The 13,220-nt window shown below is 43.0% G+C and overlaps 1 protein-coding gene across 1 annotated transcript in view; it reads left to right on the top strand.

Moving 5' to 3' along the window:
• LOC108316687 (serine/threonine-protein kinase Nek1) overlaps positions 1-13,220 on the top strand; it is a 174,516-nt gene that overhangs the window by 154,083 nt on the left and 7,213 nt on the right. The window contains exon 28 of the mRNA XM_017546660.2: positions 3,501-3,505. Within this exon, the coding sequence (XP_017402149.2) occupies positions 3,501-3,505 (5 nt within the window). The remainder of the gene's footprint in view (positions 1-3,500; positions 3,506-13,220) is intronic.

The raw sequence follows: 13,220 nt of genomic DNA, 5'->3' as shown, positions 1-13,220 counted from the left end.
ACATACAATGGTGAAACAGTTGTCGAGATACCTTTTCAAAAACAAGGCATATGGGAAGTAGGTAGCAGTCATTGGTCCATAGAAATTCTAAAGTCCAACCAGGAATGGCATTGTCAGCTGGCTTCCTTGCACCAAAGGTTGGTGCCCTCAAGGGCTCTTCTCTTTTGAACTGTTTGTCCCCTTCAGTCTGAGCTCATAGTGCTTCCACAAGCAGAATTCTAAGTTGTTTTGTGGATTTATATGAATATTACTGATATTCACTGTGATTAACAAAAGCCCCTCATTTTTTTTTGAGACAGACTCTTTTCTACCTTGAGTTATCTATAAGGATACTATGAGACAGTGCTCTTGAGTCCTTAGAAATTCTTTTGCCTAGCAAAAAGGATCTGCAAGGCATGCCCTTAAATATTTCTGTGCCCTAACAGATCTGATGGGTACAACCTTGACTTCATCTCTGCCCTGAGACCACACCCTACTGTCCTGAATTTAGTCTGTCTTGAGGCCATGTCTTCCTTTCAGAACCTTTTGTTGCCTAGAAGGAATTATCCTGGGTTCTCTGTATCTCTTCTAAATTCTCATAAGCTAAACTTTTTTCTTCAGTTAATCTCTCTTTTCTTGTTCTTTATCAGGAGTTATTAGAAGCAGCTGTCACTTTGAATGTTCTCCTTTGATAACTCCTTAGCTAGACCACTGGATCCATAAAGTACATTTACTATCTTCCATATTATTGCAGTTACCAAATTTTCTGCCATTAGAGAACAAGAGTCCCTTTTCTCCAGCCTCCAGTAACCGTTTTTCACTGATCAGTCTCTTACCAACAATGTCATTGAAACCCTTCCAATTTCTGCCTGCTCCACAGTCCCAAAGCCAGTGCGCACAGGCTTTTACGTCAGCTCCCAGCTTCCAGATACGTAATTCTGTTTTGATTATAAGTAACTCCTAAAACTTAATAGCTTAAAATAACAATTTTGGGCCAGGCGTGGTGGCTCACACCTGTAATCCTGGCACTTTGGGAAGCCAAGGCTGGCAGATCACTTGAGCCCAAGAGTTCAAGACCAGTCTGGGCAACATGGCAATACCCCATCTCTACTGAAAATATGAAAATCAGACACGTGTGGTAGTGCATGCCTGTGGTCTCAGCTACTAGGGAGGCTGAGGTGGGAGCCCAAGAGTTTGAGACTGCAATGAGCATGAGCATGCCTGGGTGACAGAGCTAGACCTTGTCTCCAAAATAAAAAACAATTTTTATTTTATTTTATCTCACAATTTTTTGAGTCAGGAATTGGGAGGTTCTTCTGCTCCATGTAGCATCAACTGGTATTGCTCAGTGGTATTCAGCGATCAGCTGGGCTTTTCTGAAAGATGCAAAATGATATCACTCCCATGCCTGGCATTTTGGCAGGACTCATCTGGGTCCTCCTTCATTTTAGTCATGGCATTGCACTGTAGTCTTTCCGAATAAACTGCTTTCCTGATGGCTCGGGCTTCCAGATAGTAAGTAGAAGCTGCCAGTGCTCTTAAAGGCTCAGCCTGGAACTGGCATAGCATCACTTCCACTGCTGTTACTCAAGGGAATCACCATGCCAACTGAAATTAAAGAGGAGGAGAAGCAGAGCTCCCTCCCGACTTGAGAGGAAAGTCAGAAACCTTGCAACATGTGACCACCTTAATTCAGCACAGTCACTTAAATAATCTTATTCATTAGAACCATAGTTACTAGTATCACTATGGAATGAAAGTTTTTTCCCTTCCCCCCCACCTCCAAAATAACATATATTGAAATCTAATCCCTGATATAGTGATATTGGAGGTGGAGTCTTTGCAAGGTAATTAGGTTATGAAAGTGGAAGCCTCATGAATGGGATTGGTGCCCTTATAAGAAGAGGGCAGAGAGCTAGCTTTCTGCTTTCTACCACGTTAGGATACGAGGAAGAAAAGGTTATCTGCAAAACAGGAACAGGGCCCATTAGAACCAGCCATGCTGGCACCCTGACATTGGATCCTTCAGCCCCAGAACTCTGAGAAATAAGCTTCTATTGTTTACCCTACCCAGTCTATGATACTCTGTTATAGTAGCCTGAGCTAAGACAGTATCTTATGCCTTTTAAAAAAAAAAAAAAAAAAAAAAAAAAACTCCTTGTATTATGACTGCATTGCATCTAGAAATCAGTTTTGGGAAATTGTCATGTTTTACAATATTGAGTCTTCCAAATCATATTATTGGTTATCCTAAATCTTTTCCACTTTTATAAACTCACAGGAGATAAATGATAGCATTGTTATGATATGCATTTGTTTGCTTATCAATGACGTCAGAATTGGGAGAGCTATACTAAACTACATTTCCCAGCATCCCTTGCATATCAGTATGACCATGTGATTAAGTCCTGGCCAATGAAGTGTGGGCAGAATGATGTGGGTAATATTAAGTCTGGCCCTTCCATGCTTGTGTGTCACTCATTCTCCTTCTCTCTCTCTCAGTCTCTTTCTCCCCCACTCCGCCCCCACTCCCCTCTCCCCCCTCTCTCCTCTCTCCCCCCTCCTCCCTATTCCCCACTCTCTCTCCCTCCCTTTCTCTGTCTCTCTGCCTCTCTACCCCACCCCACTTGTCTGGAGAGAAAATATTAAATCGGAATCTTCCAGGACCTAGGGGATAATGACTGATATAAGAAAAAATCCTGGGTCTCTGAACTTTGGGGAACAAAGAGCCTCCTTGCTAAGCTACACTGAATTATGATACAAATGAGAAATAAACTTTGGTATTCTAGCACTTTGGGAGGCCGAGGCAGGTGGTTCACCTGAGGTCAGGAGTTAGAGACCAGCCTGACTAATGTGGTGAAACCCCATCTCTACCAAAAGTACAAAAAAATCAGTTGGGTGTGGTGGCACACACCTGTAATCCCAACTAGTCAGGAGGCTAAGGCAGGAGAATTGCTTGAACTCGGGAGGCAGAGGTTGCAGTGAGCTGAGATAGTGCCACTGTACTGCAGCCTGGGCGACAAAGCAAGACTCCATCTCAGAAAAAAAAATCTCCTTGAATGCAATGCTCATATATGTGTTATTTCCTCTCTGCTTCCTATGTTCCTAGCACATGGCTAATGCTGAGTGACTGTTGAGTGATGGAATAAATACATGACTGAAACCACCTTTGCAAAAGTCAGAATTGAGAAAATTATGACAGTGAAAGAGATCTGACCATTTTGCTTCTAACATCCAAGCCATTCTTGTTCGTTCCCAGGGACAGGCTGAACCAACTTTGAAAGGAACTTAGTTTATAGTTTAACTTTGAAACAAAGACAATAGCAACTTCCCAAAACAAACCCTCTTTTTGCCTGGGGACTAGACTGCTTTTGCAGGTCTAACAAATTAGCCACAAGATTAGAAATTATGGCCCAGGAGTCATGCAGCTGGAGGTTCCAAGATTCTGAACCTCCACAGATTGCTCTGAGGAAAACATCACTATTGTAAAACCTGAGATCAGAGCTTGAGCTATTTTGCAGACCCTGTACTAGATGGATCAGCTAGAAACACCCAGATCAATAAACTGGATCACCAGGTCTTGTGGCTCCCACCCAGGAACTGACTCAGTGCAAGAGAACAGCTTCGACTTCCTGCGGTTTCATCTCCGACCCAACTCATCAGCACTCCTGACCCACTGGCCCCCTGCCCACCAAATTATCCAAAAAACCTCTGATCCCCAAATTCTCAGGGAGACTAATTAAAATCCAGTCATTCATACAGCTGGCTCTGTATGAATTAAACTCCTTATTGCAATTCCCCTGTCTTGATAAATCAGCTCTGTCTAGGCAGCAGGCAGGGAGAGTCTGTTGGGCAGCTGCATAACTAGACTTTTTGTGGGTCTAGGGGCAAGACTTGACCCAACTGGGGTCCTTCCCTCCTGTTTATAAAACAAGGAAGCTTGGCCTCACTTCATTCTATAAACATACTGAGAGGCCGCCTTTGTATAGTTAGTGACCACCAACCATCTCCCATGGCTGTCAGCGAGTCCATGGCAGAAATGTCCCCTTCAGGACCATGGTACTGATGGCCTGTGCTGACTCTTGAATTAGGAGCTTAACCATGGAAATACCTGCTTTATGAGTACAACTAATAGTAATACAGATTTTAGAGACACAGCCAAAACTCTCTCTTAATTTTACTTACTTTCTTTCTTTTGTTTTCTTTATTTCCTTTTTTGAGATAGAGTCTTGCTCTTGTCACCCAGGCAGGAGTGCAATGGCACTATCTTGGCTCACTGCAACCTCTGCCTCCCGGGTTCAAGCAATTCCCCTGCGTCAACCTCCCAAGTGGTTGAGATTACAGGCACTGGCCACCACACCCAGCTAATTTTTGTATTTTTTTAGTAGAGATGGGGTTTCCCCATGTTGACCAGACTGGTCTCGAACTCCTGACCTTGAGATCTGCCTGCCTTGGCCTCCCAAAGTGCTGCGATTACAGGCGTGAGCTACCGAGCCCAGTCAATTTTTTTTCTTTCTTAAAAAAAAAAAAATTTTTTTTTTTGAGACAGTGTTTTGCTCTGTTGCCCAAGCTGAAGTGCAGTGGCACAATCTCAGCTCACTGCAACCTCCACCTCCTGAGTCCAAGCAATTCAAGTGATTCTTCTGCCTCAGCCTCCTGAGTAGCTGAGACTCTAGGTACACACCACCACATCCGGCTAATTTTTGTATTTTTAGTAGAAACGGGGTTTCACCATGTTGACCAGGCTGGTCGCCTGCCTCATTCTCCCAAAGTGTGGGATTACAGGCGTGAGCTACCGTGCCTGGCCCAAACTTTCAAACAGCTCATAGCCTGTTGGTGAAAACAGATAAACAGCTAGATATATTACCAGATTAGATGAAAAACAAGGGAATTAGCAATGTGTTATAACAGTGTTGAGGAGGGAATTCTTTTAACAATCGTGGCTAAGTGGTTGGGTACACTCTTGCATACAAAGTAACTACATCTTTTCTAGACATTATTTGCTCATGATCATTACATTAAAACTATCTTCATGTTTATTGTAGAAATGCCCCCCACCAAATCCCCAGCTATTAATTATTGAATATTTACAATGCACTGGGCATTTTTCTAAGTTCTTACCCAGGTTCAAACCACATTTATATGTGAAGAAAGATGAGTCTTAGAAGGGGCATGTCTTATTCGTGGTCACTCCAAAAAATGAATATTAGGCTGGGGTTCGTAAACTTGAAAACCTACATTCAACTTTCTCTTCTGGAAATGCCAAGCTTATCTGATATTAGGGGAGATTTCTGGAAGTCCAGGTAACTGGGGCTCAAGCCAGCTTCCCATAGAAATTCCTTTACTGCTTTTATCACAGGAGAAAATCAGTGAGTCAGAAACACCCGGCTTCTATTTCTCACAATAACTTAGAACCGGGGAAACAACTGAATAAAATCATAACAGTCTTACATCATGTATCAGAAAACATGTGTGTCCATCCTTCAAACCAGGAAGACTATACAGCTAGTGCTCGACTTACGACCACGGTCGGGACTGCAGACCGGTCGTAACACAATTTGGTTGTAAGTTGAGTAGGCTATATGTACAGTTGAAATGGTGCATGCAGAGATGGTAGTGCTGCCGGAAGCTGGTCCGCACTGTCGTACGCCCAGCTGGGCAACGTTTGCGCTGCCAGACACGGAGCAGTCATGGCTAGCTATTGTGGTCGTAAAGTCGAATGGTCGTAAATTGCATAGGTGGTAAGTCGATCAATACCTGTATTCAGGAATCTGAGCAAACACAGTAATTCTCAAATTTTGTCACCTCAGAAGGCTATCGTAACTTTTTTGGTTTTTTGAGACAGAGTTCTGCTCTTGTTGCCCAGGCTGGAGTGCAGTGGTGTGATCTCCACTCACTACAACCTCCACCTCCTGGGTTCAAGTGATTATCCTGCGTCAGCCTCCTGAGTAGCTGGGATTACAGGCACCCGCCACCATGCCTGGCTAATTTTTTGTATTTTTAGTAGAGACAGGGTTTCACCATGTTGGCCAGGATGGTCTCAAACTCCCGACCTTAACTGACCCACCCACTTCGGCTTCCAAAAGTGCTATTTTATGTTAACGCAATTTTTATGAACTGTAATTATATTATCCAATGAAATGATTGCTAATAAATAAGACATTGTTTTCCTTGTTTAATCCCCTTAATGTTCTCCTTATTTTTTTGAGAGAGAGAGTCTCATTCTGCTGCCCAGGCTGGAGTGCAGTGGCATGATCTTGGCTCACTGCAACCTCCACCTCCCGAGTTCAAGTGATTCTCCTGCTTTGGCCTCCTGAGTAGCTGGGACTACAGGTGTGTGCCACCATATCTGGCAGAAAACTCATTTATTTACCAGTCCACACATTTTATGTACAGGCACTTTTTTAAACTAACAGAGAAACAAGATTACCAACACCGTAATGCCCACGTTAATACCTTCAGAGTATGCATAGACCAAAGGGAATTTTGAATGCTGGAGTCGTATGTGAACTATTTGTCCTTGGTTTCTTCCATCCTAAGAACTGGTCCTAATACATGGCATTTCCTAAGTGGCTGTGGAGTGGTTCAGTAAATACATAATCAGTCCTTATGTGGAGCTGCGGGAAGTGCATAACCCAATTGTGGCTTTCTCTTTTTTGGTTGTAAAACCTGGCTTCTCTTTATTCCATAAATGTACAGCATGGTCACCTTTGCACAAGTTAGTTAGGATCCGTGGCCTCCCATATTTATGATGGAGTCCATAGTCTTGATTCACTTTTCAGCATCCGCGACAGGTCTTGGTCAATGGTGGGGTTGCACTGATTCTTGAAACAAGAGTTTAACCAGGGAAATAGTTACCGGATTTGGGGATGCAAACTACTGGTGATAGAGGTTTTCAAGGCAAAGCCCAGAACCTTAAAAAGTTCATGTCCTGGCCAACCCCAGTGGCTTATGCCTGTAATCCCAGCACTTTGGGAGACCGAAGTGGGTGGATCACCTGAGGTCAGGAGTTCAAGACCAGCCTGGCCAACATGAAGAAACACCATCTCTACTAAAAATACATAATTAGCCAGGCATGGTGGTGGGCCCCTGTAATCCCAGCTACTCAGGAGGCTGAGGCAGGAGAATCGCTTAAACCCGGGGGGTGGAGGTTGAGGTGAGCTGAGATCGAGCCATTGCACTCCAGCCTGGGCAACAAGAGCAAAACTCTGTCTCAAAAAAAAAAAAGTTAATGTCCTTATGGGGAAAACAGGCAAATAGCCAATGATGTCACCAGGAGCTGGGGTCTTGAGGACATGCAGGATACCTGCTCAGCCAGTCTGAAGGAAGGAATTTTACACACTTGTGGTTAGACTCATTTGTGAAAACGTTACAATGGACCTGACTCTCTATTGGTTCTTATTATCATTTGTTCATAATCTCTAAATTAAAACTGTTATTCATAGTTACTGTAAAACTGAAAAAAAACCTAGCTATTTTTTTTTCCTAATGCCTAGAATATAATGAACATTTTATCATGTTCTTACCCAAACCCATCTTGCATTTCCAGGTGATGAAAATGAAGCTGAGAAGGGCAGGTGTTTTGCCCATGATCATCCATATAATAAATGCTGGGGCCAGGCACAGTGGCTCATGCCTGTAATCCCACCACTTTGGAAGACCAAGGTGGGTGGATCACTTGAGCCCAGAAGTTGGAGACCTGTCTGGCCAACAGAGTGAGACTCCATCACAATAAATACATGAATAACACATAAATAAATAAATAGGGCTGGAGTTTGTAAACTCAAGAACCCACAATCATCCTTCTCTCCTGGTAATTCTAAACTTTCTTACACGAGAGGAGATCTCTGGAAGTCAGTAAAGGGTGCCCAAGCATGCTTCCCATAGAAATTCCACCAAGTTTCAAGGGGCAGCCCGGCAAGCTGATGAGTCAGACAGACCTGGATTACATTTCACTTAAAAATGTATTTATGTATTAACTTATTTACTCATTTTTTGGTAGATATGTAGTCTCACCATGTTGGCAAGGCTGGTCTCAAACTCCTGACTTCAGGTGGTCCACTCACCTTGGCCTCCCAAAGTGCTGGGGTTATAGGCATGAGCCACCATGCTTGGCCCTGCCATTAGAATTTATAGCCATGGAAACAATTGAATTACATCATAGCAATTTGTCTTTCTGTATCAGAAACCTGAAATGTGTATATCTTTCAAGTCGTGAAATTATACTTAGGAATATAATCTTTAACAGGAATTTTCAAACTGAGTTACAACCACTTTATGCATTAAAAAATTAACAAGTACCCACAAATAAATTTTATACAAAGATTATATCTATATTTACCATATTAAAAATTAACACTCAGGAAATTTTAAATGTAAAACTTAAGAAACAGTAACAAACCTATTACCTATTAACATAACCAACATTATAGGAACAATAGTTATATTTTCCAAACAAAAAATGGTAATAAAGGTAGCATCTTTTAATACTTTATCGAATATCTTTAAGGAGCTCCTTAATAGAGAAGGATGGATTCTCCAAACTGCTTCTTAATTAAAACACTGGCAGAACTGTATCACACAAAGAAAACGAGAAAGAAAAAGGCCAATAAAATGTTTCTAGAAGAATAGTTTGGAGCTTCTGGCACTCCTAAGAGTGTCAAGGTTTCCCCCCAGAAATCTTTAAACTATATTTTGGGAACTACTGGACTAAAGATATGCAAACAATAGACATGAAATTTGTGCATGTTAAAGATTTTCTTTTTCTTTTTCTTTTTTTTATTTTGACGTACTCTTGCTGTGTCACCCTGGCTTGAGTGCAGTGGCATGATCTCGGCTCACTGCAACCTCTACCTCCCAGGTTCAAGCAATTCTCCTGCCTCAGCCTCCTGAGTAGCTGAGATTACAGGTGCCTGCCACCACGCCCAGCTAATTTTTGTATTTTTAGTAGAGACAGGTTTCACCATGTTGGTCAGGCTGCTCTCAAACTCCTGACTTCAGGTAATCCGCCCGCCTCGGCCTCCCAGATTACAGGCGTGAGCCACAATGCCTGGCCTGTTGAATTGATTTTTTAAAGAAACTGTGGGACTTCCATGTCACTTTCCTTGCCTCTGCGGCTGCACTTGGATGAAGAGGAGCTGCCGCTCCCCTGCTGCCTGACCTCACTGTTTCCATAGTGATTCATCTCAGGAACACGCAGGTTGCTAGGCAACCAGACCAGCTCCTCTATTCTCCTTTCTCTCCAAAGAACACCTCCTGCATTCCTCTGCCGACATCCCGTCTTTGTGATGCTGGGTCTCCGTGAAGAGGAGCAATCCTGACATGGAAATCAGCATGGATGAGGAGTGAGAATGGCAGGGTCCAGTCTGAGCCCAAAGTTTGAGAAGCTCAGCAGTACTGTTTCCAGCACACACACACATCCCATTGTTAAGTAATTATTATTAACCAATGAAAGAATAAAATTTATCTTGAAAAGAGAAAAAGGAATCACTACACATACATTAACATGACTATTTTTTTCTTTTTATGAGACAAAGTCTCACTGTGTCACCCAGGCTAGAGTGCAGTGGTGTTGATCTCTGCCCACTGCAACCTCCACCTCCCGGTTTCAAGTGACTTTCGTGCCTCAGCCTCCTGAGTAGCTGGGATTACAGGTGCCCGCCACCACGCCCAGCTAATTTTTGTATGTTTAGTAGAGACGGGGTTTCACCATGTTGGCCAGACTGCTCTCGAATTCCTGAGCTCAGATGATCCCCCTGCCTTGGCCTCCCAAAGTGCTGGGATTACAGATGTGAGTCAACATGCCCAGCCCATGACTACTATTTCTAAAACAGAAAATGACACATGTTGGCAGGATTTGGAGACATGGGACCCTTCTGCACAGTTGCTGGGAGTGGGGTATGGTGTGGAGCCTGCAGAACACAGTAAGATGGTTCCTGAAAAAAAATTAAAAATAGAATACCCATAGAGTCCAGCAATGCCCTTTCAGGGAATATATTTGAAAGAATTAAAGGTGTATCTTGAGGAAATATCTGTACACTCATGATCACGGTGGTGTTACTCATAATGGTCATGAGTGTACAGATATTGGAAGCCACCCATGTGTCCATCAGAGGATGAATGAGAAAAACAAAATGCGGTCTACCCATACACTAGAATGTGATTAAGCTTTAAAAAGGAAGAAAGTTCTGGCACGTGCTACAGTGTCAAATGAACCTTGAGACATGATGCAACATTCAGTCAAAAAAAGGGCAAGTACTTTCTGACTCCACTTTCATGAGATACCTGCTGTACTCACATTTGGAGACCCAGAAAGCAGAACGGTGGGTGCCAGATGCTGGGAGTGGAGAGAATGGGAAATTATGTTTCATTTATACAGAATTTCAGTTTTTAAACATAATAAGAATACTAGAAATGTGTGGTGACGTTGTGGCAGAAGAATGCAAATGTACTTAATACTGCTGAACTGTACACCTAAATTGGTGAAAATGATAAATATTGTTATGTACATTTTACCATATTTTTAAAAGTAAATTATTTAAATACTTTAAAGCATCTATTCAAAGATTAATATTGTTTTTTAAATGGTTAACATAGCAATTTTTTTTTGAGATGGAGTCTCACGCTGTCCCCTAGGCTGGAGTGCAGTGGTGCGATCTCAACTCACTGCAACCTCTGCCTCCCAGGCTCAAGCGATTCTCCTGCCTCAGCCTCCCAAGTTGCTGAGATTACAGGTGTGCACCATGCCTGGCTAATTTTGTTGTTGTTGTTGTTGCTGTTGTCGTTGTTGTATTTTTAGTAGAGACAGGGTTTCACCATGTTTGCCAGGCTGATCTTGGACTCCTGACTTCATGATCTGCCTGCCTCAGCCTCCCAAAGTGATGAGATTACAGGCATGAGCCACTGCGCCTGGCCACAGAATTCTTAATACTTTCCCTTTTTACCCTTGACTTGTTGGAAAACACAACTCTTAATAATATTAGAATAGCTGATTGGATTCTGTAAAGCTCAAAGCTGTATCTGAATCAAATCATCACATATTGCTATTGGTAATGTGTTCAATGTGAGGAAATGGAATGTGTCACACACAATTTGTGTATCACAAAACCATTGTATTCTCTTTGGAACATGCTGTATTTTCAGCATGTCACAATCCTAATTCTTTTAGTTCTTACTCCTCTGGAACAACCAAGGCTGCAAAAAATAAAACCATGGGGTGACCTCTTGAGTGCTGGCCTCAGAGCTAGTCCCAGAAGCTGGGTGTCCACGTCTTGAAAAAATAAACACATCCCATCATTGTTGACACTAATTGTGCCTTTCATTTGTGTCTCCTCAGAAGGAAAGCCAAGAATGAAATTGCTATGAAGAACAGGATCCTTCTCATCATTGGAGGTGACCTCTTTAGGTCAGAGTTGAAGTCCAGTTCCAGCATAGTGTGGGATAGTGCACATGAACAATGCCTGTGCTGTTTCTAGAGTGGAGAGAAGAAAGGGAAGAGAATCCCCTGGGACATCTAGCGTCGGTGACTCAGCTGCAATTCTGGGTGTACCATGTGATACTGAGGTTTGATAACAAATGATTCCATTACCCAGGGAGTGAGCACAGTACTCAGAAGTTAGTTTTTCAACCCTTGCCTCCCACCCTCACTTCTCCCTCTAGTAGTATTTCCAGTGTCTATTATGTCCGTGAGTACCCAACGTTGAGCTTCCATTTGTAAATGAGAAATGGTGGCATTTGGTTTTCTGTTCCTGCATTAGTTCGCTTAGGATAATGGCCTCCACCTGCGTCCATGTTGCTAGGCAATGTAGCAAGACCTCACCTCTACTAAAAATAAAATTAAAAATAAACAGGTGAGCATACAGGCATATGCCTATAGTCCTAGCTACTCAGGAAGCTGAGGTGGGAGGATCACTTGAGCCTACAAGATTGAGGTTGCAGTAAGCCATGATGGCACCACTGCATTCCTACCTGGGCAACAGAGCAAGACCCTATCTCAAAAAATAAATTTAATTTAATTTAATTTAATGTTCGTAGAAAAATAGTTTGAAGTTGTGGACCCCTTACAAAGGTCTTGATTTACTACATTTGGAAATTACTGGCCTAAGAGAGACACAAATAACACAAAATTACAAATGGAGACCATCAGAGTGTACAGATGAGAGGTTATTAATTAAAGAAACTGTGAAATGTCCACATCACTTTTTAAATTCTGTGCAGCTGCATTTGGCTGGGGCAGAGCAGCCCTCCCCCACTGCCAGTGCCCACTCTGCTTCCATGGAGACTCATCTCCAAAGGCACTGAGCGTTGCTTGGCAACCAGACCAGCTCCTCCATCCTCTCCCCCAGCAATGAAGACCTACTGCATTCCTGCTGTTCTATCCTCATACCTGCAATTGTCTGCAGAGGAACCATGGATACGTTAAAATTGAGGGAAGAACAGCAACATTACACATCTGACACCACAGAAACTACCAGCTGCAGTGGTTCCCAGAGTCCGCATTTGATCTCTCTACATTTCCTGGGCTGACACAATGTCTCCGTGAAGCTGAGGTGTCAGCACTTGCTGTGAAGAAAAGCAATCACCAAAAGAAAATCCATGAGAATGAGGGGTGAGGGTGGCAAGGTCCCGTCTGATTCCAAGGTTTGAGAAGTTGCATGGTGCCCAGCAGACACACATATCCCATTATTCAATAATTGTCATTATTGAAAAATTGAAAAAATGTATTTTGAGAGAAGGAAGTAACCACCACACATTGTTAACATGGCTGTTGTCCATAAAACTGAATATACCAAGTGTTGGCGGGCTACGGAAAAATAGGAACCCTTCTGCCTGTTGTTGGGAATGTGATGTGATACAGGGGCTTTGGAGTGAGATGGTTTCTGTTAAACTCATAATAAAGTTACCAGATGATCCAGCAATTCCTCATCTGGGTAGATACACCAAAGAGTTGAAAACAGTGGGCCAGGCACGGTGGCTCATGCCTATAATCCCAGGACTTTGTGAGGCCGAGGCTGGTGGATCACAAGGTCAGGAGATCAAGACCAGCCTAGCTAGCATAGTGAAACTCCGTCTCTACTAAAAATACAAAAAATTAGCTGGGCATGGTGGCATGCACCCGTAATCCCAGTTACTCAGGAGGCAGAGGCAGGAGAATCACTTGAACCTGGGAAGTGGAGGTTGCGGTGAGCCGAGATCACTCCACTGCACTCCAGCTTGGGTGACAGAGCAAGACTCCACCTCAA

The sequence above is a fragment of the Cebus imitator genome, unplaced genomic scaffold (assembly GCF_001604975.1).
Source record: "Cebus imitator isolate Cc_AM_T3 unplaced genomic scaffold, Cebus_imitator-1.0 Scaffold190, whole genome shotgun sequence".
NCBI classification, from domain to species: Eukaryota; Metazoa; Chordata; class Mammalia; order Primates; family Cebidae; genus Cebus; species Cebus imitator.
Note: the sequence above shows the minus strand (reverse complement) of the source record. Positions and strands in the feature narration are given on the sequence as shown.